The sequence below is a fragment of the Lepisosteus oculatus genome, chromosome 4 (assembly GCF_040954835.1).
Source record: "Lepisosteus oculatus isolate fLepOcu1 chromosome 4, fLepOcu1.hap2, whole genome shotgun sequence".
NCBI lineage: Eukaryota > Metazoa > Chordata > Actinopteri > Semionotiformes > Lepisosteidae > Lepisosteus > Lepisosteus oculatus.
In genome coordinates, this window is record NC_090699.1 from 24,139,928 (window position 1) to 24,167,750 (window position 27,823).

The 27,823-nt window shown below is 35.0% G+C and overlaps 1 protein-coding gene and 1 long non-coding RNA gene across 2 annotated transcripts in view; one reads left to right on the forward strand and one right to left on the reverse strand.

Moving 5' to 3' along the window:
- Positions 1-26,787, forward strand: hs3st1l1 (heparan sulfate (glucosamine) 3-O-sulfotransferase 1-like1). Its single transcript, XM_015346710.2, has 2 exons — positions 1-352; positions 24,520-26,787. The coding sequence occupies exon 2, from the start codon at positions 24,684-24,686 to the stop codon at positions 25,626-25,628; it is 945 nt and encodes a 314-aa protein (XP_015202196.1). The 5' UTR covers positions 1-352; positions 24,520-24,683; the 3' UTR covers positions 25,629-26,787.
- LOC107077337 (uncharacterized) overlaps positions 14,080-27,823 on the reverse strand; it is a 24,921-nt gene continuing 11,177 nt past the window's right edge. Inside the window, exons 3-4 of the long non-coding RNA XR_011189425.1 lie at positions 19,462-19,512; positions 14,080-17,154 (exon numbers count right to left, since the gene is read on the reverse strand). This is a non-coding gene — a long non-coding RNA (uncharacterized lncRNA). The remainder of the gene's footprint in view (positions 17,155-19,461; positions 19,513-27,823) is intronic.

Genomic DNA, 27,823 nt, shown 5'->3' on the forward strand with positions numbered 1-27,823 from the left:
CTCCTCCTTCAGCAAGTGTGGCTGGTTAGGCACGGAAAAGCATTCGTATTCCTCGAGATGTGCGTTTCGCTACTGTACTTCAGAAAGGGACGGAGTTAAACCGAGGACTCCTGAAGAAAAAAGGCACCCTTTTTTCTAACCTTCCCTCCTCTCTGACTCTGAATTAATTAGTGATGAAGCGGCTGCCGCTGGTGATGCGTTTCTATGAGAGAGACGACGGTATAGTCGGAAGCAGCAACCTTAGCCTGAGCAGCCTGGGTTAAAAAGTGAAATCGATGGTTCATCTGCGGCGCAACTAAATCTAGACTGATGACTCGTACAAATTCCTTCACAACCACCGACTTCATTTAAGGTAAATGCCGGTGTTCGTTGTAAAGCAATATGGATTTTTCTTCTCGTTTTCTCTTATTGGGGAAAAAAAGCGATGTTCCTATTTCAAGTAATTGGAGAAGTATGTACAGTACATCCTTACGCGAACATTTAAAAACATCTTAAGGTGTTGCAAGTAAAGCTTTTTAATTGTCGGGGCGTACCGATGTGATACTTTGGAGGTTTTAAGTTTAAAGAGCTGTCTTAACTTTATGTGTGTTTATTAAGATAAAAATAGCGTTACCAAAAGAACATTGACAAACGTTTAATTTTAGTAGCTGTTTTTTAATGATTCAGCTTATCCATTCTTTTAACAATTACTTCACAGAGAACACACATCTGAATACTCTCGATGAATTTAAGATGAAACCTGCATTTCTTTAACTATAAGGATAATCGGTTGAAAAACAGGCTTGAACGATGTGGAGAGCACGTTTTCAACCAGGATACTCAAGGTTGTGATTGTAAGGTCTTAAGAAACCTGGCAGAGAGAGAGAGACGAATCGTACCGATACATCACTGTATTCTTAAAGGCCTTGAACTTTTATGACCATATCGCTCAGTGATTGGTGTTAAAACCTGGGGAAAGAACTATAATGAGAAGGATGTTCCGAAGCTAGGAATACGTGGACATTTTGACTGATGTCCGACTAATTTGTGCTTGTTTGATGACAAAATAAATCACACACAATGCATGGAATGCTACTCTGTCTCGGTCTGTGTATTTAGCTGTACAGTAAGAGAATAGGGAAAGGATTTAAGACCATCTGCGTGTGTACTGTAGCACACATTCTTGAACACATTAGACAAAGATGTAAGGTCTGTGAAAGGACATTGAAAACTTATTTTAAAGCCAGTAATAAAATATCGGGTTGGAAGTTAATATAAATAAACATCTGCTTGCTATTGTTAGAACAAAAGAAGTGGGCTTGAAGTCGTTTCTCCTTTCTGTGATTCGCAAAATCATCCTAACGTCTCACATAATGTAGGGTTGGTATTACTACAGAAAATCTCGGAGGTTCATATTTTAACAGGTGATTTAGAGTGATAATTATTTTATCGACGACATGTTCCACTATAATTAAAGGGTTCACGTGGGTGTTTTTTTACATGTAGGCTTTGTGAAATCAAGTATAGGTTTGAACTCTCGAGTCAAGTAGGCTTACAATAAAGCAAACGCTTGTGGATAAATTGATTTGGGGTCCGTGTTTCTGATAAAAACAGTGATAGTAAAAGCATTAACAAGTATATCATGTAACACTCTGTACAGGAAAACTAAGAACTAAATTATCAACCAGGTGAATAACATCTCATTGTTTCATGAGAACACCAAGTACTGTTTTCCCACACTTTTGTAAGATCTCTGAATGTTAGTTCAGAAAGAAACGCGTCAAAACAAAATGTATTATTTACATAAGTTGTCAGGTCGAAAATGACTCCCCCATTTCACCACCTTCTGACTGAAGGTAAAATCACTTTGTTGCGTCTCAATGAATATTTTACAATTGTGATACTGTACTTATACTCTGTCGTGCACAAAATGATGGACTATCATTTTGTTCTTTGTAAGTCTACATTTCTTGAAGCACAGGAGATTTTCTTTAAATATGATAAATAATATCGCTGTTGTATATATGCAATATTTAAATTTCATATTGTCCTTATATCAGCTTGACCTCAATTCATCTGCATAATGCTCAGAGGCACCACTGATGCTGCAGAAAAGTGATTTCTTCTTTTTTTTTGTCCCTGTTATCATGGGAGAACAATGCTACCCTTCAAAATGTGCTGAGGACTAAATGACATCTAAAGAGAAAGGCCATTGCATTTGCAGAAGAGTTGAGTGGCTGAGCTAGACTGACCATGCTTGGAAGGACTAGCAAATTAAATAAACAAACTCTATTTCTATGGGCAGTCTCTCCTGGACTTTGCTATACTAGGGGTTTAAGGATTCAGAATTTGACATGTGCAATGGAGAATGAAGTGGGAGAGAAAGCTCATTATTTTCATACTCCACTGCATTCTTTCAATGGTTTGCAGTTTATCTGAAACTAGATGCAAAAATAAACCAAAGCATTTTCTCTATATAAAAGAAGGCTTTGAGGTATGAGTTTGCATGCTGCAAGACAAACTATGCATTCTGTTCAGTGGGAAGGAATGCATGGTGTTTAGTTAGCTGAGCAAACATATAAAGACTGTAATATTGACATATTTTAGAAGCAGCTGATTTTTTGTTCATATTACAGTGTTAAGCATTGAACTCTGAAGCGAGAAAAAAAGAATGCACAACTGTGAAAACTACCTTTACCTTAACCTTTGTGACTACAGATGTTACCAGGATATGATTTTGTGTGAGCAATGTTTAATTGTTGCTTCTTCCCTTTACATTAAGGGCTTATCTGAATAACAATCTCAATAAAAAAAACATCAATTTATGAATATTGTATGAGGTTCTGGTCTGAGAATAAAATATACTAAACAACTAAGGGAACAGCACAATCTTAAGATGTAAATGTATTCTGTGTTTGGTAAGAAAATGTTAAGGAAGTCTCCCTGGGACAGAAAAGCCATCATTAAAACTGTAATATTTCCAGCATAATGAGTGTCAAATCCAATCACCATGTCCCAATATCCTGTGTTAATTAATATTTTCTTTTTGGTGTTCATTATAATACATTACACAAGAACCATTTAGGGAGATTCTAAATGCAGGGATGATATGGTTTTGATTTCAGTTTTAACTGCAAGCATTATTCATATGCCTAGTCAGAGGCATGTTCTGGCTTTTCTTCTGTAGAGTGTGGTCACAGAAGGCCATCGGCACAGATTACACATAGGGATTTCCTACATCTGGTGTAATCATGATCCCATGAATCCATTCACTGATGGGACTGACATGGAGGCAGCTAACAATATTTTAGACCAGCCTTTTGGGAAATGTTAGGATTACTTTTAGCTTTTACAAGCATGAAATCCTGCAGAAGTAATTGTTTTTTCTCTGAAGAGACATGTGACCATGAAAAGCTATAACTAATGTAGTCTCGAGAGATCTCATTTATCAAGTAGTTTTAGCATTTAGAGCTACCGCCGCTGTTAATCCCCCTTAACATTATGTCTGGCTGAGAAACATCCTATAGCTAGACAGCACACTGGTACAGTATGTGTTCTGATGGCAGTGAGAGTCTTTCTTCCTATCAGGTGGTCATACATAATGAATAAGTCACTGTAAGTTACAGTACAAGGAACTAGGCTAATACTCTGATTTGCATATTAATACATAATTTTATTATTTATGAATTTGTGGGGCTACGGAGAGTATACCAATATATTTGCTTCAGTTCTGTGAGTCTGGTCCAATAAATTGATATGGTGTGAAAGCTACAGTATATTGATTCCTTTTCACCTTCTACATCACTTGAAACAAAGTTGCTTCAAAGCCCAATAAGTATTTTGGCAACCTTTCAGTTTTAGTAAAGTTTCTTGAAGGCTGATAAGATTTTAGATACAGAATGCCAGCAGATCTGCCTTGTAGCTTATTATCATTCTGAAGCATCAATGCTGTTGGTTACAGTTGATGGAAAAGTAAAGTTAAAACTAAAGAAAGAATGTTGGCAAATAAAAGGACTTTTTCCTGTGTTCTAATACATCCTGTTAGACCACATTAAGTTTTATTTCCAGCAGTTGAACTGTTATTTGTATTAATAACAGTTAACATAGTATTTATGCAGTACTGTGTATTTTAATGTATCTGAAAGAGCTCGTTTTGATTCCTACTTCTATTGGAACCCAAATTATCACTGTTTATAACAGGACATACTGTAACAGACTACATACTGTATCAGTTAGTGTTGTGTTGGTTCGTCAGAGGTGTGTATTACTTTTTAATGGAACAGGTAAAGGTATAATCCATGCTGAAGGAAAAGAAAAGAGACACAATATTTCGGCTGTGGAGCCTTTTTCCAGTTGTGTGTCTTCTTTTCCTTTCAGCGTGGAATAAACCGTTGTCTGTTCCTTTCCAGCCTACGCATGCTGACACTGCTAACTACCTGAATTTCCTTTATAATGTTCAACTTCATGCTGTAACACATCCTGTAGATTGGTTGTAGTTGAACCTAGAACAAAGCACTTTTAAACATTCATCTGATCTTTGACTTGAAAATTAGCTCATGTTTATTAAATATGCCCTTATTCTTTCTCTTGGCCTCTGAGCGGAATATTTCTAGAAATAATTTAAAATGTTTTTTTTATTTAAATGCATTGCATTGAAATAAGGTACTGTATATTACAAAGGCTCTTTATTCCAAGGATATCTGAGGATAATGAGGGCAGTAATTTAACTGAACTCCTTGACAAGGTGATAAGATGGGACACATTTTCTAAGGAGGGTTTATGCACATCTTATACATATGAAATGATGCAATAGGAAGCCTTAAAATTGGGCATTAAAAGATCACACTTGGTCTATCAATTCTCAGTAAAACCAATCTAAAGAGCATCATGGGGATCCAAGAATGGCCTTTAATGATTTATGTCTCGCTCTGTGACATTCATTCAGGTTCCTTTATTTTAGATTATATCACTTTTCTAAAAGAATGGAAACAATTATACTATAATAAAACTGTATTACTCTATTTGGTCATTTTTAAGTCTGTGTATATAAAATCATAACACTGTCAGGGAATATCAACTTTAAAACTGTAAGCCAGCAATGCTTAAGAATGGCTTTGTGAGGTATAGTGGGGAAACAAGGGGCACTACATACAGAAACAGCACTCAGGCTGTGGCAGGCCCACAGGGCTTCTTCATCTGTAGGGCTCTCGGGCGCCTAGGAATCTAGGCGGGTGCCATTGTGGTGCTCTTGGCTCTGGTAGATGGTACTTTGTTTCTGAAGGTTGTGAGTTATCAACAGATGAACTAATATTAACCTTGGCAAGAGATGGAGCATATCTGTATTTTTGTGGGATAATGCAACCTTGTAGCTGTCTGTAACTACAAAGTCTGACTGTAACAAGTGCTGCTGGACCATCACAGATGTTGGAAAACCTTGTTCTTATCATTATAGAAAATGGACACCAATCCTGTAAAACATGCTTGGGCACAGCTAGATCAACAAAGATTAACACCTTGACACTCCCTCTGATGGGCTCATTCTGAAGAAAAGGCTTGCCTAGTGCCATTGAAACACAGACCAGACCTTTAATTAAATTTTGGTACTACATGCTGCTCTTTGAGAAAATGATTTCTGAATTTATTTGCACTTGAAACGTGCATCTTTACTTTAGATAATCTAGAATGTAATTTTATGATGTGTGATTAAATGAACAGGCTTAAATCATTAAATTCTTGCAGGGCATGGCAATAGTATAAATTGTGGTCTTAGCACTGAGATGTTGATTGCCCATTAGCTTGATATCATATTAACAGAAAGCTCCAGAAGCAATAAATCAAGCCGTAAATATCATAATTAACTCAATAAATGTAATGTGACTTTTTAAACGTGATATGCATCTTCCCCCAGAGAATGCATTTCCCATTTTAACTGTAGATAATCTTTTAAGGAACAAATGTTATATTGTATTTAATCAGGAATTGCACAATGGGGTGAATTTTCCACTTTGTTTGATCTGAGCTAACATGGTTTCAAACTCTTGTCTGTTGAAAGGCTGCTACAATGACTATGCAGTATGTTAAAGCTCTGGAGTGGGTGGAATTGAGCACAACGATGTGACGAAGTTTAATGGAACTATAGTACTTCTTAACTCTCATAAAATCACATTTAGATTGAAACATTAATTAGTTAGGCAACGCCTTCAATTACACACCTACGGAATATGTTAATTTTCTGTCAATGTATTTAGATCATAAATGGAAAGAATACAGTACAAAATCTTGAAAATGAAGGGTTATTTTCTTAGATTTGATTATTACACCAGAACTGCGTTCATATTAGAATGTATTACAAATTGAGCATTCAATCAAAAGACTCAAACAAGAGCATTTCTATTTTTACACATTTCAGGTTTAAGAGACTTCCCAAAATAAAAAGCAGCAGGGTATTGCTACATTTATAGCTCTTGGCTGCAGAATTTGTTAACTCTTGTGCTATCATGTGGCCTGGAAGTGAGAAATGAAGAGACACTTTTTTGGCATGTATTTTCGCAGCACGTAGAAAAAAAATAAACAAGTATAAAGATGCCTTTAAAACAAAGAAGATGTACCTTGCAGGTTTATTTCATCTCCTTCAATGACCTTGAGGCACCAGGTTAGCAGTTTACAGAAATAAATATGGGGTTAAAATTAGTTCAAAAATAGAAAGCCATAGTTTAATGTTCTTGTATATAACCTGAATATACAGGCATTAAGTCTCTAAGTTGAAAGAGTCAGTAAATTTCATTATAGTCAAATGTTATTGGATGAAACAGAATGAGAAACAACACCCAAAGGTAAACTCATATCCCATTAAATTACACCATTGGTTCCACAATCAGAGTTAAATATGTATAAATGAGTCATTAAATGATTTCTTTTTAATGCGACTATGAACAAAATGGCTAGTTTATTTCTACTGTTTTATGGACTAATGTGTTTAATTTGTCATTAGGGTGATACAAACATGAAAAGCAACAATTCACAATTTTTTTAAAGAAATATATATTCCTCAAAGGGTACATTGGCATTAATAAAATATTCCCCATTTGTGAAATATGTTATCATTATTTGTATTCTTCTTATAAAACTGTTTCATTTACTTCCAAATTTCAACATTGACTGAATTTAATTAAGTATTAATTTGTTTGGTTATGCAGAGCAGTTAAATAAATGCACATTCTACATTTATAGGTTAATCATTAATTTTTGGTTATCATGCTCAAATACAAGCATAGAATGATTGTGCTCCTTGGAAAAAATATCTAATCTTGCATTTTTGAATTGATGTTTTATGCATACAATTTCAAACAATAACTTGCACATGGCATGAAATGTAAACCGTTTATAATGAAAATGTCCAAAATATGCAAACCTCCTTCCTTTCCATGTAGCTGTAAATAGATATTACTACACTATGTTGGGTTTCTAATTTTGACATAAGACGAAAATAAGAGAAATTACACAGTGATGAAATATTTTACATACATTTCAGTATTAAAACATCTATTTAAAGCAATTTCACAGTTTAACATTTTATTACAAAATAGAAACTGAGACATGGTCTACTGCATTATAATAGCCACTTAAAAAGCAATCAATGAGCAGAGGATTCTTTTGCATGGAGCTGCTGTATGAAATCTATTGCTGAAAAGAGTTTTTCCCTTATGCTAAAATAAGCATCAGAATGCATACAACTCTACTGAATGATTTGTGCATGTAATGCTCACCCCTAAAAAATAAAGTTGTAGTTATTTTAAAGCATCATCCTAGCACAATTTAATTTCAGGACCTTAATCCATCTGTGTTTTGAGAAGCAAAACGTTAAAAAAAAAAGAATGGTTTTGAAGGTGGGGTTCGAGAATTAGGACAGGTATCCTAAAATATTCCGAAACCTGACAAATCACTGACAACATCCTAACAGTACAGAAGGGATACTGATTTCCTCCCCCTTGTAATTTTTAACAAGAATTTACAGAGGTTAAAAGGAACATCCATTGGCTGCAAGCAAGTATTGGCAAACGGAAGTGACGTGGCTCGCCTGTGCTTATACTGTAGCAGAACAGTTGTGCTTATTGCAATGTATCTGAAACGTTCATGTTTCCATTATAGCCACAAAGTTTCAAATAGTGTCATCAAGGCATAAGTCTTGATAAAAAAAAAAGAACTTTCATGTTTCAAACTTTTCAAACAGGCGTATGTCCAGATTTGGAGTGTTTAGTCATTGTGAAGGGTCTGAAATCCAATTGCACGTACTGTAAGGAAGTAAATTGCAAATGAGTAATTTCATTATGTTGCTTCACATGTGCTGCACACTAGTTACAAAAAGTGTTCAGTTGCACAGCTGTTAAAACCTTTTAAAGTAAGTGTAAGCAGACCTATATTTTTGGGAGAGATTCAGACAGAGGGCTTGTCATTTGTATGAATGAATTGGCTCAGAAAGCAAAAGAAAAAGTATCTGATTTTAAAGCTTAATTTCTGAAAAGGGGCAGTAAAATGCTATTATAGTTATGCGTTTACTTTTACTCTTTAAATAAAAGTACAGTATAGCACATTACTGAAGGTGTGTGCTTGACAGGATGTCATATTGTACAATAAAGGAGTCAATGTGCTTGAACGCTACTTTCAGAGATCTGAAAAACATTGATGTTACAGTGGAAATCAGGCCTCCTACATCCAGCTTTCTTCCTCTAAGCCTTCCTTTGGGGTTTCCTAGAAGGAACAAATACTCCTGTGGGCTTTCTTTTGTGTGCTTGGGATGGCACGAAAGGCTGACACTGAAACTGCCTTGTCCTTTGTCATCCTCAGCACTTAGAGCAGTGTAATGATGAATACTGTCTAAAGCACAAAAGGTTTATGCTAACAGCTGTGTAAAACTACTCTTTCATCCATTTTATTCCACCATACTTACTTGTGTTCTGTTGTTTGAGTTATAAGTGCACATCACAACAAACTACAGGAGACTTGAGGATGGTCCATGGTACATTTTAAACCATCGTGTCACAGTGTATTTGAGCAATGAGAATACTTTATCGAGCTTAAATCCTACACATATAAGTGTCACTATAAATAACATCTATGGCTTGTGTAAATGGATCTATCTGAATTTCTGAACTTAGCCTTCTGTGTGCCAACATTTTAGGTTGTGACACATGAACTCCTTATCCTGAGTGAGGTGTCTGGTTACTGAATTGGGTAGTTTAGCACTACAGCAGAAGAACCTCTGATTGATTTTGGATTGAGTGACTTGTAGAAAAGGGAAGTCAAGACAATTTTATCTCAGGTCTGAGCACTTCTTTACACAACTGTGTTTGGGAATTTCATACCTCAGGATTCAAAGACTACAGAATTGCTTTTAATGGAAATAAAACACTTTTTTTTCCCTCCGATAACTGTCAAAGCCTCTAGCGTACCAATTTAATTAAAATTCCTCACCTTAAATTAAATATTTTGAGAATGCACACAGCCTCTTGAGAATATCTGCATCAGTCATATTTCAGCTGTGCATCTTCATGTGTAGAGCTGAAATGCTTCTAACAAACAGTTCACAGCAGTGAAGAGTATTGGTTAAGGCTCTGGACTGCAGGGCTGAGGATTCAAGTGGTACATGAGATACTGCTGTTGTACCCTCAAGGAAGGTGCTTTGCTGAAATTATTACAGTAAAAACCCTGCTGCATAAAAGGCCATCATTACAAATGAGAATTTGTCCTCATCTGACTTTTCTGTTTAGGATAAACAATTAAACTTAACCACTTCTGGAAGTTAGAGGTATCAAATCAGACTCTGAAACATTGATCCCTTTATTTAGTGCTTTTATAATGAGCTGTATAAGGAGGGCTGGACACAATAACAACAGATATTCAACAGTAATTACATGCTAATGCTTTTTTTAAGTGAACCTAGTTTTAGTAGGACATGATATATCTGAAAATATTCCATTTAAGAACTGAGAAAGTCCATTTTAAAAATAGCACTACAATAATTTGGTTTAATTTTCTATGAAATATTCATCTTATTCAGATGTATCCAAGAAGGATCCTCAAAATACATTAATTTGACTTAATGTGGGAAAAAAAGTATTATCACAATTACCTTGTTATTGTATGTTTTGCAGATTACAGGGAATTTAAGACTGAGTCATTATATCTACACGGTTAATTTGCTAATTAAAAATTGATCTAGGATGCATCATGTTTTTAAGGAGAAGCAATTTTCTAGTAAAACCTCCTTCCATTAGGGGTAAGTTCTTCAGAGATTTGTGTAGTTCATTGTTATGTTCTTTATACAAAGAGCTGTTGCTGGTTACACGCTGTTGAAGGTTTTTATTATCAAAATATATGCGAGCTGACTTGGAATTGTTGAATGAATTTAATATTTGGATTACAAACATGACATTGTACATTCTTTCCTAATGTTGTCTTGGAAATCTACACATAAATAGTATAACCATTAGCATAGCTTTAGTTGTAGCATTGCTAAAGCAAGCATCGTAGTAACTATGACATTACTATAACTAGTGAGAGTCATGAAGTGGCATTTTTCTTTGTCTTGTTCTGTTTCTAGCTGTATTATAACTTATGGATTACATGTGTGTTATTTAATAAAGAAATGTGACAATGATGCAACATTTATCATGTTTGCACAGTAGCCATTCTGCACTATACCACTGGTTAAAATTAATACAGGGTTTCACATCTCACAGGATCCATACCTATGAAGATGTCATCAAAGTTTTCAGAGGCATTATGAGATGACAGGGAATTTTTCTTTTAGTTTTCTCAGCACCACATAAACTTCCAGGAATTCAATAAATAAGACAGTGAATCAATGCCTGAAGTCTTTCATTTTATCTGCGCGTGCATCTCAAAAAATGACTGCATTTCCCATAAAGATAAAATTGCTCTAGGGATACATGACAAAATTGCATGAGAAGAGAAAAATGTCTGAGAAACACAATATTATAAGATGACTTGGAAGTGTAAGACATTTCAGCCAAAGACAGCGTTGGTTAAAAAAAAGATAACAAAGTGGATACTCTGTTTTTCATGTTTAATAACTGATAACTGTTGGCATTTATGCTTAATATAACAAGGCTTTGGCATTTCAAAAGGTCCTGTTACAAGGTCAGTGGTTCATGACTGTGAGTGTTGTCCCAATTTAAAGATTAATTAAATTATATTCTATTAATATGAGACAGATATTTAAAAACCTTGTCATAGTGTTACGTGATGTAAGGCTTTGAAGTGCACTACTGTCATCAACAACAACACCACCACTGTCATCATTCCTCTAGACACTAATGACACCCTCAGTGGTCCTTTACCACATTTTATTTGTAGAGTTTTAACAACAATCATTTTGTGGAAAAATGTACATTTTTATAAACACACAGACAATAAAACATGCAGGGATTAAAATTTCAGCACCAGCAAAATTTCCTATCATACATAATATTAAACTGTCCATTATGGTGAGCTATAGACTGAAGAGCTGTTAGCAAGTAGTATCTATATGTTATATCAAAATATTTTTTGTGTAAATCATCTGTCTGGCAGCTTCTATGAATATGTTTTCATATTTAAATGAACTTTTCCAAAGAGCATTTGGTCTTAAGAATAAAAAAATATTGCAATAGTGACCTTCATGGTCTCATAACTCCCATAAACGCATCATGAAAGTTTATATAGATACAGAAAGAATGAAACAAGTAATAAGCTAGGGGCTGAAGAGCCTAATAACTTATTCATGAACAGATGTAATAAGCAGAGGAAGAAAAGATTGAAAGCAATATGAAAATAATGTTAAGATAATGTTCCTTTTAAAGTCACATATTAGCAAAATGCTCTTCATGTTGATCTGAGGCGCATCTCAATGCAGTTCTTTATGTATAACAATGTGGCTTGCATCATAACTCCTACATAGTATGAAATTTACCCATCTTTCCCTTAACATCGCAGAAAAAGATGTTCCACTTGGGTGGTTGCTTTTTATGTTCTCAAAAAAACTTTCACCAGCCTATTTACAGAAAATCAGGATTTATCGATGGAAGGCTTCGTGGAAGGTTTCAAATTGAAATGCTTTCCTAACATAAATGCATTGCAGTAAATATTTAAAGATGTAAAACTATTTTCAAAAACATTGCTTGGGAAACTCTAGCATTTCCCTCCCATGTGTGCGATATCCTTTCTATTCTGGCCGAAGTACATTGGATTTTCAGATGTTAGTTCACATGAGAGCTTTTCTTAGTTTATTTAAATATTCTTTAAAAAAATCAAAATGGAAGATATACAATGGAATTTCCATTGGCTGTTTAAAATGTTTACAATGATATATGGTTTATTAAATTTAGTACTCTTTTAATGTCAGGAAGTTTGATTTTGATGCACATTCACTTAAAGTACTGTCAATTTCTACATACTTATCAAATACAAATGTCTTGATTAAGCATGCTACTATATTAAATACGTTAGTTGGAGTTAATTGATCTAAAGGTTTTTTGTGCCTTGTAATGCATGCATACTGGATGTCACAATGCAGAGCCCTGTAGCATCAAGTTATCTTCTGAAAGTTCCACATTAGGTAATGCTTTGCTAAACAGAATATTTTTAGAGGAATATTAGCACTCTCAGTTAGTTCCAGTTATTATGGAAATGAATGAAACCATCTGACAGACTTGCAGCCAGCTGGTAAAACTCTGCTCTATTTCATCTGCTCCGAGAACAACACCAGTGTAAATCATTTAATGATATAGTCATAGAAGCGTATTAGAATATCCAGGTGATTATCCTTCTTTTTTCCCCAATTTACTATGAGCAAACCTATATGTATGTATTGAGTCTCATTGCTATTTGAGTATTTGCCTGTGGTCTGGTCAGAAACCAATAAAAAAATATCAATTGATTTGAATAGCAGTGTGTTGTATAGAAATGTTATCTATATTAATAGACAGGTTTATACTGTAGCTTTCTTTCCTTAATATTCACCCATCTAGTTCTTCTGTTCTATATTGTAGGTTAGCAGATATATACAGAAGACGTCAGTACTTGGCGTCTATTATACAAGCCAATCAGTTGAACAGATGGATGTTATTTCTTTGTAAACCTATATTTTCTATAATTAGAAACCAAATATTGCAAGATAATCCTTAAAAGAGCTGTCTATATATAATCAATTCCTAAACTGGGTAACTGAGTAGAATGAGTCCAGTCTATTCAGTTTCCATATTATGCAGACAATTAGGGACTTGTACAAATATGATTGAGTTTCATTTGGTAGTCAAGAACTGAGTCTGATTTGGCATCATTTACTTTTGCCTATGGCACATTTACTGTGCAAAAACAAACATTTGTTGTGCTAAATACATTTATTTTCTGAAATCCTGCATACATGAATGTTTTCAGAATTCATCTTTGAAAAAAAATTTTCCAGCTTCTCAGGCTGACACTTAACATACTCTAGAAATTCAACACTCAACACTGCTGGCTAGGCTTACCACACATAGTTTTCTTGGCAGCCTGTTGAATTCACAGAAGGGACTACAACACACAGAAGCAAGTGGTTTCATCACTGATTCCTAAATACATATTTACCTTAGCAAAAATATCTTTATGAATACATTATTTTTTTCCATATTTTATGCTGTGCTAATTCACACTGTGATGTAGAATATAGGTTATTTCTAGTAAATACAGCAATATTTTTTTAACAAACTCTAATCACATACATTTGAATAACATGGTTACATTTGACAAATAATGTATATGTCCTTACATAATTAGTGTGTGAAGATGTGGGTAAGCTTGTGCTTTAATAGTATGACCTTCCTCTTACCAGCAAAGTGAAGAGTGAGCCTTTCAAAAAGCTCTTCAACTATATAGCGTTTACACACAAGCCACAGGAGTGCTGTAAGTATCGCTTTAATAAATCTCCTAATACTTTCAATGAGAAAAGAACAATGAGTTCTTACTGTATGGTAGTACACAATACTCATTAATTAGATTGGCTTTTAAGTGACGAATCTTGACTAATGTTTTGAACTTGACTATCAGACATGTGCTTGAACCTACTGATATGAAATTATTGCTGGACCTCCTGAAAAGAATGTCTGATAGTGTTAAAAACTTGCTCAAGATACGTCACTAAAAGCAATTTAAAAATGTGTAATGTGTACTAACATACTGTAAGAGACTATTTCTGAGTTTAAATCAAGGTCATAGTATAAAATACTACAACTATATTTAGAAGTCTAGATTTTACTGTAACATTTGTGAACATTGGTTTGTCTCAATGAATTAATTTATTATTTGTGTATTTAATGAGAATCAAATATAATAATAATTTGAGATCTTATAAAAATATTCTTTATACTAAGGGGAAAGAGTTTTAAAGGTAGATTGTAATGTTTAATGTGTACTAGAACTCATTTTAATTCAATCACTTGTCATATCAAGTGAGAACTATTTAACTTTTCTTTTCATTATCAATAAGATCTACAGTATCTTGAAAAAGTATTCCCCCATCTCATTAATGCTACATTCTACATTTATAAAAGTGAATATTATTCATTGAAATTGTATTGTTAAATGTCAGCAAGAACTAAACACAAATATGTTAATTTGCTTACATATTCACCCATATTACTATGACCTGAAGTACTCCAGATAAACAATGTCAGCAAGAACTAAACACAAATATGTTAATTTGCTTACATATTCACCCATATTACTATGACCTGAAGTACTCCAGATAAACAATATTACTTTGATAAGTTAAATAATTAGTTGAATAGTTTCTGTTTGTGTGCAATAATAGTTATTTACATGATTTCAGAATAAATACACCTGTCTTTCTAAGGAGATACAGTCACATAACAAATTTCAAGCAAATATTCAACCATGACCAGGGAAAAAAAGAGGGATTTTATAGTTTCTGCACATGATTAGTTGCATAACCAAATGGTTTGCAGTCATGCTAACATTTAATCAATAAAACAGTAGATATAAGACTCCAAATTAACTCTGGCATGTATACCTCAATAAAAGAAAAATGTAAAAAGTCAAAATGAAATTTATAGTTTAAATGTATGTGTGGCCATACATAATTTCTGGCTCATTACTTGGTTTCATATTTTCCCTCGTGGTGGGGAAATTAGTTCTTGTGATGTTTTAAGGGTCGATGATGTATTGAATATTGTGCAAGGACATGTCACATCTTAGATGGATCCAGATTTTTAAAGCATGTATCCATAAGCAATAAGAGATGCCTGATGGAATCTTAAATTGCTCATACAGTATCTCCATACGCATCCATGACCTCTGACTTCTGTATATAGAGTGACCTTGAATTGGGACTGAACCTACACTCTATATACAGAGTCCCAGGAGCTAACTGCAGTGACATTTCACTGGTTCATTTTATGTATATGTGTTACTTATACATTGTTACTTTATGTGTAGTAATGTTGACTTAAAATGCCCCTCTTATTTCCTCTGGGAATGTTGAATGAACCCTATTGATTTGCTTCTATTCTCATGTATAACTATGAAGCATGTGCAATTTAAGTGTTTTAATTTTGATATTACAGAAAACTTAATTGGACCATAAAGCCAGAGCTGAGTGTAATCCTCCAGATATAGATTGAGCTTTTACTAACGAAAACGGCGATCAATTTTTAATCAAGCTAATTGAAAACAGCAGGAAAATGCTTTTTTTGTATTTGCAATTCAGTTTATCCGCTGTTTCTGTTTTCTATGTAGCTTTAAAACATTATGTCAGCCTAATGGGAAATAATGTTACCTTGTACAGTATGTGTCCACCACTAAGAAACACTGTGTGTTATCTGTGTAATGTAAGGTAAGTAATACATGTATTAATTGGGCTTAAGTAAGGAGATCAAATATTTTATGTTTCCAAGAAGAGATTTGTATTTAATTCTAACAATTCTGACCTCATGGTTAATTAATTTGTGTAATCATATAGGAATCTTTTGGACATTTTACAGATTCAGTTTCAGTGAAATGAAAATGTAAACTGTAGAAGAAGCGTTTGGTTTTGGTTCTGAATATAAAAATGCCTGCAAGTACCTTCACTTTTAACTCTTCATTAAGATTATTTCAGCATACAAATGCTCAACCTAGCTACATCTTGTGGTAAGATTTCACAGTGACCTGGAGACACCAAATCTGGCAAACTGAGCTGTGTGGAACATCAGTTCACTGGCTAAAACTTTAATAAGTAGGTTAGATCAGTTACAAACAAAGTAGGGTTATTTGGCCCATCTACTTTGCAGTACCTGAATGATGAAGGGTCTCATCCAGCCATTTTTTTAAAGATAGCAAGCTTTCATCTTCAACAAAATGCCTAAGCACCTTTAGGTATTTAATCAAAGTACCCTAATCGCAATTGGGGAAACGTGAGCAATAATTAAGGCACTAAGGAGAATGATTTATATTTATGATGACCACAGTTGCCTAGACCTTCTTTTATTGCACATTGTAGTTGCCCAGACTTACAGTAGAATTCGTCATTAGCTTTTGTTATTGCATTAACATTAAGATTAATTAAGATACCGAGGTGGTTACTGGCTTCCTGTTTATTCATGTTTTGTGTTAGTGTTTGCTTTGAAGAGTATTGTTTGACTGTCTAAAATATGATATCGGTATCCCTTTAAGATTTTACTCCATTTGATTTGTGTGAAATTTTCTCCACTGGTGTAAAAGCGAAGCTGAACACTTCTAGTTTTGCTTCCTCTTTCTTTACATTTGGGGGTATTGAAGTATATTGCATAGCAGAATTTCTAAATTTCTAAACTATTATCAATGAGGAACAAAACTGAATGATTCACTTAAATATTCTTTAATGGGGTGTACAACACCTTGTAGATGCTGTAACAGAAAACTTATGTACCAGCTGCCCGGGTGACACTATGATCATTTTTGTATGTGTATTTTGGGAGTTTCCACATGTGGCTGTGGTTTAGAAATGCATTTCCTCTCTGTCTATTATGCTAAAGAAGGATGTTTCTTAGATGTTGGTGCTCAGTTAGGATCCTCTGCTTTCCTTGTCCTGGTATCCCTGGGTCCTGCCCTGTCCTGACATGTCCTGTATATGGAGGTCACTGCCGCTTGAATCCGTGACGCCTGTGGGGAAAGGTGGTGACAGTTCTGAGTTCTGCTGCTCAGGTGGTCAAATATTACAAGGTACTTCTAGAGGAGCTTTTGGACCATCTCAAGGGTCATTTGCTGGAAACTCAGAAACATACCTGATTGTAGTATGTATGGTGCAAGAGAGGTGTGTTTTGTTCTTATTTTTTGTTTTGGGGAAAAAAATTAAGTGATTCACAAAAAAAGAAATCCTTTAATCTAGACTTAAACGTATTTGGCAACTTATTTACAGTAAGAAGGTTGTATGAAGTGCACCTTGAGGTTTTGTTCTGTCTTTTTTTCCCCACAGTCAAGAAAACTGATTTTCACTTGGATGCATTGAAGATTTTAAGAACAAGTCTTCATTTGAATGTAGGCAACATAACAAAGAGCCCTTCAAAACCACACTATAATAATATTCATAATTCTTTATAACCATTTTTCAAAGGGCGTTACAGCTGTAGAAGTCTTTGTGATGACCCTAAACCATCCTAAGCCCCAATCCTAACTCTAACCCAAATAAGAACTATAACTGCAGCTCAGTCTCTGCCCATAACCATAATCATGGCCCAAGCACTTTCTATGACCAGCACTTACAAATCTTATACAATGTTATGGATATTACTGGACCTATTATTTCTTTGAGCAATTGTTGTAAATTATTATAAATATTCTAACACTTTAGTTAGCCTTTATGTTGGGCATTCAAATAAAGTGTAACCTTTATTTTCCAAAGCAAGAATTATTACATTTTATAATTAAAGTTTTAGCCTTATGTGAGAGCATGTATATAAAATATTTGTCTTGTTCTCATCTTAGTACTTTTCAGTCATGACCTGATGAGTCTTGTGATTTCTATGCAATTCATCTTTTCCTCCCCAGAGGGCAACAAACACTTAGGTTAAATTTAAATACTATGGCAAACAACATAACACCTTAAAAGAGAGGTCACCATAACGAAAACAATACATTAACTACTCGTGGTTAATGAATTACATATACCTAGCCAGATAAATTGTACAGCCTTGTATACCGACAATATTGTTGAAAATCCACTCTTTTATTTTACCTTTTTTTTTCCTATGGCGCAATACTTTGTAATGATCCTTCATTTTAAACCTATTAAGATCCACATTATTTTGTGTTTGTAGAATTCACATTTGACACCTATTACTTGAGGAAACAATATTTTGATTAATAAAGTGATCATGGATTTAAAACAGAACTGTTGTTTGCACCGTATGTGCAAAAAAATGTTAGGAATGTAGCATGCTGCTTTTGGATAAAGTAGTCATTACCTTGCTGCTTCACTTACTGTATTGTTTAAACTGTCTAGCTGCAATATCTACTTAAAGAACAGAAAAGGCACTCTGTAGTGTCCCTCTATAAATCAAGACTTATTGTCTTGAAAGCTTTTTAAAGTGCATGCCTCCCAAAGGAAATTTGGTACTATTTAGGTAAAACCTTTGAAAGCATTTTTTTAAAACTTATGAGGCTTGTAATTTTTGTGTTAGAGTTCCCTTGTAAAGTGATAAATGTTCTACTCTTATTTCTTCCAGCAACACTGGGGAAAAAGTGATATTCCTGCACTTAAATTTGTAGAGAAATTGCAAGTGTGAATTATTTATCTAAGCTACAGAACGTTTTGCTTAAAGGCAAAATGTGTTTCATTAGATCAACTGCTCACAGTTATGGTGTCACCTGGATAATTTTATTTAAACAGATATAAGAAAGAAGGATTTACCATTAACTCTTTATCTAAAGAAAATCCAACAGATATCAAGTTTTGGTGTTGTGAACTTTTCTCATAATAGCATTTCTGTTACCTACCACAGTGATGCTGACATTTTGACACTTTGTCACAAACCTCTTGCAGTGAACTGCCATCAAATTTCATCCATCGAGCCTTAACCATCTCCCAGTTCTCAAAGACTTGTCACCACCACTTTCATTTCAGCTCTTAATTTATTTACAGTATTTTTATCTGGCATAATTAAGAATGTACTTTGAGCATCTAAACTTTAACAGCTCCTGGTTCAGTATATGATGTTAAGATTCAGTTTCCTATTATAGACAATAAAAAACAAAGATCTGGAAATGTGTTTTTTTTTATTCTAAAAAACCTGCAGTCAGTGGTCTTCAATGTAAAAATGTGGAACACTTGGATTAAAGAAATTAAACACACAAGCCATTCTGAAAATCCTTGCACATGTAATGCATAAAATTATAATTATGCTGTAATTAAAGCACATCATGTAGTCAATGGCATGCTGTTCATTAGTTATTATTTATACAGTAGCTCACCTAGGATTGCAAGGACGATGCTTTTGAACTCACTTCCTCACCTGTGCTTTTCTGTGAAGAAAAATGAAACATTGCAATATACATGGTTCTATACATGCAGTCCTTTTGCATTATTTCAAAAGCTCCAACACTGGACAAGAATACACCATTAAATGTTTAGTAAGTGCTAAAAGCAGATAATGCATTCATGCACCAAATGACCCGTAATGCATTTTACATCTGCTGTGAACTTCAAAGCTCAGCTGAAACCTGTTATATTGTGTGACAAAAAGTGGAGTGTTTTTTTTTTCTTTGACGAAAGGGTTGCAAGAGCTATAAAAAGCTCAGGGGATAATTAAGCAACGAACTATTGAATTATGCAGTGAGACATAAGAAATACAGTTGAATCTTACAGATAAAGTGATCACAGATGTGCAGCCAACACAATTATTGGCTATCTGCCTAAAGACAAGATGTCTCTGGAACCTGGTATTTTGCTGTTGTTTTGCATCATTATTTTTAGCCCTCAAATCGGCAGTGGAGTGTATTACTGAGATCCTGGTTTACAATGTCCATATAATCTATCACTTCAAACCACAGTATTTGTTCCATATTTCAGGCAGCCATTCTTTGTGTTGGTAACAAGACTCTAGAGCTTTGCCTTGGGGTATTGTAATACATTGCTTTTCCCTCTGAAAATACCGCTTTAATTTGTGAATGTAAAACCATGTACCTCAGCCTTATTAAACTCTGATTCTGATACTGTGTTGCCAAAAGAGACAGTGTGGGGGGAGTATTATTTTTTCTCACTTATATTATCTCTAAAGCCTAAATATTTGTATATGTGTGGATGTACACATGCCCAACAAATTCACAGATATTAAAATAAACTATTAAAGCAGATAATCCTTAGCTTTGTTTAGTCATTGTGGAAGCAGTAGAAAAATAATTAAGAGCTCCACTGATTTGATAATTATTTTATATTAATACGTTTCTAATTAAGTCCCATGAGCAAAACACAATTCTGTTACCCACTGCCTTGCACACAAAAAATTAATTAATGAAAATCCAGTCTCTTCATTAATGGGTTTTTTAGAATTTCAAAAATAATCAGTCCAGCTGAGAAATTAGTTTAATGTGCTTTCCAACTGAGCTCTGAATCAGTGAGTCTGTATCTATTGCATTTCTGAAGATAAAGCTGATTAAAAGACTCAATGATGCATGCCACACCCAGGTATTGTTATTAATTGGGGGTGAACATTATTCATTTTACACTAGTATCTTTAGTTTATTTTAAGCTGTTTTTGTCTTCATGGTAGTACGGAACCTAACATTTTGTTTCAAGAGGAGCAATGGCATATGTGTTTGTAGATATAGACCTCATCAGAAAGCCAAACCACACAGCTCTGGGGAAGAATATGGAAAATGCAGTCTGCACATGAATTAAAAAGATAATGATATCCATTCCATAAGAAAATGTTTATAAATGCTTTCTATTTCCTTATTAAAAACCTAAAGCTTAAAGTCAGTCAATAGATTACTGTGCACGTTAGACACAGTACCAGAGCGAAGGAACTGATTGGAATAAATTGTTTAGAGTTTTTCGTATAAATTGCCTTTATTTTTTATCAAGGCTCCATTGCATATAATGTCTAAAATAAACCTCCACAATTCTCTCTCTAGTTTTTCAGCTTGGTGACCAGAAAAATCTGGTCTGAACCATATACAAAATATCCAGTGGAAGACTCATTGAACTTTATTTTGGTCACATAACCTTCTACAGGGGCTAGACAAAATAATGGGAACTCAAAGCAATATATGAATATTTATTAACTAATAAGAATCTGGGTCCCCCCTTTTCCTTTATATAAGATTTGAACTGTTTCTTCATGTCATTCTTCAAGAGGGAAAGCTCTTTGAAAAGAGGTGGAAATCTACTCCACACTCGAAATCCCAGAACATCACATAAAGGTTCAATGATGTTTAGATCTGGTTTGTGGGAAGGCCACTGACAGGTGTTTGACTTCATCCCAATGTTCAGGAAGCCACTCTTGAATCAATTTATCAGGGTGTACTAGGGTGTTGTCATCTTGGAATAGGGGAACATTTTGAGGAAACAATATTTGCTCCATAGAGTACACCTGGGCACCTTAAAAGGCTTCTTATTCATTGGCCTAATTCTACCTTGCAGAGAAATAATCTGACTCAGTGACTCCAACGAGATGGCTGCCCATACCAAAATGGATACATCACCCTGTTTGACAATCGGAAACCTGTGAGCTGAAGGCTTCCTTTTCTTTCTCCAAACATAAACTTGTCCAGATGTAGACAACTCATCAGACCATATTACATTCTTCTCTAGTGTTTATGCTCATCATACCAGGTTATGCATTTCTGTGCATTGGCCTTGGTTACTAGCAGGCTCTACCATAAATATCAGCTTTTTTGCTGAGACTGGGTTACAGAGATTTCAGTTCTGTGGTAATTGTTTAGGTTGTTGTTTCGTGTTTTTCAGCAACTATCCTGATAGATGTTTGGAGTATGCTGCTATGATTTTCAAGACTCTTCCCCTTAACACATTGAAGAATTCAAACAAAGTGTTAAAGTGAATATTTTTTAAGGAGAAACATATTGGTAACAAGTATTGAAATTAGTATGAAATACCTGTGTAGAATCCATTTTAGTTGTGATTTAATTACTTCAAAATATAAGTATTTTTTCATTAAATGTCCTCCCCTTGTATGTACAAACTTTAATGGCTGACTGCCTAAGAATTTATCTGTACTGTAATGTGAGAGGAATTAAATAGAAACAATCAGAAAACAATCAAGTATGAACAATTCACTTAGTTCTTCTAACCTCACATAATCAATGAAGCAGAGCTGCCAGCATATTATCAGCCATTAACTGTTTGCAGTGCGTAATGCATTAACAAATCATTTCATACAGTAAGTCTCAGTTCTGCAGAATGTTAGTGTGGAGACCAATCTGGAGAAAATCTCTTAACTCATCTGTAAGTCAAATAAGAGACAAAAAAAATAGGCTAAATTAGTCTGTTTTCACCAGCATGCTTAATGGTATATTTAATCATGTGAAGGGAGGCAAAGAACAAAACTATCAGAACTGGAATGAGTCTGGACAAAGTAAAAACAATTTCTACTATTATTATAAGATCAATACATCTATTATTTCTACTACTAGTAGCTGATACTTGTCTGTTTGCGATTTGTCATGGCTTGGAAGAGACATCAACTGCCTAGCGATTTCTTATTATTTGTACTACTCATACAGTGTTCTTCTAACACTTCTGTCGCTCTAAAAGCAATATGAACAAACACTGGACACATTACAAATGGAAGGAGGCCATTTGTCCCATTCAGTGCATTTTGAGGCCATTGAAAACATAACAAAAGACGAATTCCTGGTGCTGATCTAAAATGCGGCAAAGGCTGTAATTTCTTCCTACAGAGAAGGTACTCTAAAAATTAAACTGCATTAAAAAACCTTTGCTCTGGAGTACTGTTTTACAGCTCTTCCATACCCACTCAGATAAGACCTTGTTTAGCCTGCGAGTTGGTCTGCCACAGCTGCTTGTCAGAACGAGCACAGCGTCAGCAGAGCTGGAGCCACATCGCGACCCTTCGAAATTGAAAATATAACCTTCCCAAAAAGAACAGACACGAGGGTTTTGAGCTGACGTTCTCTGAGCGGTGTTTCTCTGGAGTTGTGATCTACAGCAGCGTGCCAAGAACTCCACAGATTGGGTTTTCAAGGAGGCACAAATCTCTTCTCTTTCTGCTGCTAGGATTCTAATGAACCCCGCCTTGAGGAGAGATAGGATGACCTGATGGTGTTCCTGTGCTGTGTAAAAAGCTTAGTGCCTTACATGCCTGTTCCATGTTTTATGATTTATATAGAGAGAGTTTTCTTTCCTTTTAAAAAAAATCCTGTTAAGTTCTTCTTAAATCCTGTTAGAAATAATGACTAGATTGGAAAATTCAGGGGCCATTATCTTCTGAATTTATTCAAAACCTTCTTTGAGAAATTGGTTGCAAATACTATAACTTAATCAGAAATCTTCATACATAACTATTAGGATGAAATAACATAATTTCACAGTGTCAAGATTTGTTATCTTAAGATTCTTACTCGGATGGTTTATGAGCTGGTCCATATAAATCTATCAGTCGGCCGCCCCTTGCTACGGAAATGCTGGAATAAGTATGACCTTCGAGCAAATTTCTTTGTTGCTCCATCATTCTTGGCATGTGATTTCCTTCAGGGACAAAGCAGATATTCTCACTCTTGCATTCTGTGATTGATAGGCATTTTTTAATGATCCAAAATGTGCTTCCTATATTATTGCATCATTTGCTCCCTGAATGCTATTTTTATATTTACAAGTATTTAAAATTTGTTTTTTGGTATTTTTTTACAGATATTTTAATACAGATATTTGGGGCAGTGAAAGTGTTGTGCAGCCATATAGTCTTGCTGTTAATTTTCCAAAATACTTTATACTTGGAGGCACCTACATAAGGGCATTTGACAGGACTCTGCTGGTATGCTTTGATTCTTGTCAGCCCTATTAGTATTCTGTAAAGGTGAAAATAGTAATGCTATAAAGAAATGCAGCAGTGTGTAAGGTATTTACAGTAGCAGAACAGTATGAATGTTAAGATTCTACTCGTATGACAAAGTAATGAGTTGTATTACAGAGAATGGTCATGTTGTACAGCTATCGCTTCTGAGTGTTAGTTACAGCTCTCTGGTGAGCTGACGTTTCTTCAGTGTTTTGTTTTCTTGATGATCTTCTCTTCCTTCTGCCATGCTTGTTCAGTGTGTATTTCTGCCCTCAAACACAGCCTGGAGTGCTCTTGGATGTAAAGTGCACTGAAAAATATAATAACCTGCTGTGATATTTTTCAAGATGTCGAAATTGAAACGAGCCATGATTTTGGCTTGCTTGTGCCAATTTTCTAGCTGAAGTTAAGCACTGCAATTATTGTATACGAAGCAACAGCCTCATGCAATTAAGTAAGTGTGTTTAATTCATTTCCCCCTCTTTGTTTCTCACAGATGTGCATCAGAGTTGCTTCCCCTGTTCAACATCCCCAAACGTTCCACCAGATGCTAGCTGAAGACTTCCTGCTCAGATGGTTTGATTACAGGGGTTCAACTGGAGTTGCTGCAGAAACACCATTTCTTTAAACCCCTCCATCATTTTTCCTAGGTTTTTCCTCATGGCCCATCTACTATTTTCAGCTTTCTTCCTGGCGGCTCAGACGCATGCCGTTCCGAAAGAGTATTTTCAGCAGACAGAAGGAGAAGTACTGGATTCACTGAAGCTGCAAGTGGGATTACTAGCTAATGAGACGGAAAACTACCCTCCACAGGTGAAACCTCCAGGGACAAACAGACGAATCCCTCAAAGCATTATCATTGGAGTGCGCAAAGGAGGAACCAGAGCTTTACTGGAAATGCTGGATATTCACCCCAATATTGTAGTGGCTGCCACAGAGGTTCATTTCTTTGACTGGGATGAAAACTACGTGAAAGGATTTGACTGGTACAAGAACTTGATGCCTTTCTCATATGAACACCAAATTACTGTGGAGAAAACGCCTGGTTATTTCACCTCTCCGCTTGCAGCAGAAAGAATCCATGAGATGAACAGTTCTATCAAATTGCTTTTGATTCTGAGGGACCCCACTGAAAGGGTGATATCTGACTACACGCAGGTCTACTACAATAGACTGGAAAACCGCAAGCCAGTACAGGTGATTGAGGACATTGTCATTAGAAATGGGGCTTTGAACACAAAATACAAAGCTATTCAAAGGAGTCTCTATGATCTCCACATGGAAAACTGGCTCAAATATTTCTCTCTGGACCAAATTCACATTGTTGATGGAGATACCCTGATAAAAGACCCCTTGCCAGAACTGCAAAAAGTGGAGAAGTTCCTCAGTCTTCCTCCCAGAATAATGCCCTCTAACTTCTATTTTAATCAGACCAAGGGGTTCTATTGCATTCGCAGTGATGGAAGGGAAAGATGCCTTCATGAATCAAAGGGCAGGCCCCATCCAGTTGTCAACAATACTGTGCTGGAGCAGCTGCGTGCTTACTTCAGAGAACACAACAACAACTTTTACAGAATGGTCAACCGTTCCTTCAACTGGCATTAAGAGGCAGTAGCTCTGTCCTTTTTACTTTTACTTTGCGAGCACAACTGTGTATTGCACTCTAATGCAAAAAGGTTATTTAATAATGCTAAAAAGTGAAAGCACTTTACAATCCATGTTACTGAAGGATTTGACCACTTCTGATGCTTTTCAAAGATGCCTTTACACAGCTCCTGTATCTTTAGAACATTTTTGAACAGATGGGAGAAAAAACCTGAATATTAATGCAGTGTTCTGTTTGTGAAAATGCAGATAATTGCAATTACAATTTTGTGAAACTCTTAAACATTTTTGTCTGTTTATCCTGTTCTTTAATAAATGGTATTGGTTTAAATGGAATGAACTAAGATTTAATGTCTCTTTCCAGCTTGTAATCACTCCTAACAAGACAGGTAAGAGATGCATATTGAGAAGGATGTGAACTACATTAAATATGAGATGCAGATAAACTTTTGGTTTCAAATGCAGTTGAGTACCATAGTGGGGAAAAAAAAAACAGTGTTGGATATTCAGAACTGTGCATATAGCAATCAATTAAGTAACTACTGTTGAGTAAGGAAATTACATCTATACTGTGTCTCGTTTTCTACAACTGTAAATTGGTTTGCCAGTGTAATGCTGAACTTGCTTTTTAAGCCAGGAAGGATTTATGCAAGTATTGCGATTGAGAAGCAAAAAACACTCATTTTATGGCATGCACTAGTACTCCAACAGTTCATGCCAGTAGCTTCAAGGTCTCAGTTTTGTCTGGTTGTGTGTTGTTTTTATTTTACACAGCAGAGAAAGTTACTGTATCTTTCATTGCTGGGAACAGAGTCCTCCCACCGTTGATACAGCATGTTTCTTTTACAGCGGCCTTCAGAGTTATCAGCATGTAATAACCCTGACTCACAGCTCTTTACGTAGATGAGAATGACACTTCAGCTTTGACAGTCCTTTCTTTTTTATAGTATTTCAGATATTTAATTTTCATTAATTTCCAACAGTATTAACCATTTGGGTCATTGCGGTAAATGACTTACACAATTTTTAGTGTATGATCAATAGCTTTACAAGACATAGTATGCTGTAGCAGTCCACAGAATTTTAGTAGGGATCTTTGACAATAAAAGATACAAATCTTAAACTGACCACAAGGGGGCAATTTTCTTATGTCTTATTATTTTAACCCTGATAAATACTAATATGTTTTTATAAATGTCAATAAACTTAATGTTAAATTATCAAAAATTACAAAACAAAAAAAGAGTTTTGGTATTTTTTTATGCTTGAGTTTAAGCATCATATCTTTCTTTGCAACCTCCTTTTTTAGCTAAACCGGAAGCAAGTTAACCCTAGATTTAAAAACCTAACACAGAGGTTAATTATTTGTTTGATTTAAATCAAAGCTGAATTTAGAATTCCAATAAGTACACACAGACTGATTATGGATGTTTAGCACTGAACATTACACAATGAAGAATTTTACTTAGAATAAATCCATAATTAAGAGGTTTTTTTTTAGCCAACTGTTAAATATAGATCATCAATAAAATAAATAAGCTCACCACATATCTAAATGCATGATGATTTAAATATTAACTACAATCTGAGTAATTCAAAAGTATGTCAAGAAAGTAAGATGGCACTGTACATTCAAACGGACAGACCAGAGAAAAGCACAAGAAGCTGTGTGAAGAATTTTAGCGTATGTATGCAAGCTTCCTTTTGAGATTTCTTCAAATTCTCTAATCACTGCACTGTGACAGACGCAGGTGTACATGGAATGGAAATGTAAGCTCTCAGAGGTATTATAACATGGGCCTAAGCTGGAAGGGAAAAGGGGTATTAAAGATGCTGAAGCAGAAGAGCGTGATGCCAGTATACCTAATGAGAAGAATGGGAAAGGAGCCAAAGGCAGATTTTGGAAAGGAGAAAAGAGAGGGGCGATCAGGCCAAGAATCAGTCTCAGGAGACTCATCCAAACTCAACTTATAGTAGGTAGGCAAAAGAAACAAATTCCACAGAAACATGGGTGTATACTTCTTAGTCACATAAAATTTTCAGAAAGAGCATAAACAATAGAAGGTGACTTTAGAGAAGTGTAGCAGCACTCATTAATTCTACGCAATGTTTCATAGCTGTTAGAAAAGTAATGAGCCTAACGTTTTATCTTTGATCCACACAGCACAATATAACCTTAAATTACCAGGCATATT

Bases quoted from the DNA above. Each gene is read 5' to 3' on its own strand.
- hs3st1l1 (XM_015346710.2), top strand. From the start codon at position 24,684: ATGGCCCATCTACTATTTTCAGCTTTCTTCCTGGCGGCTCAGACGCAT.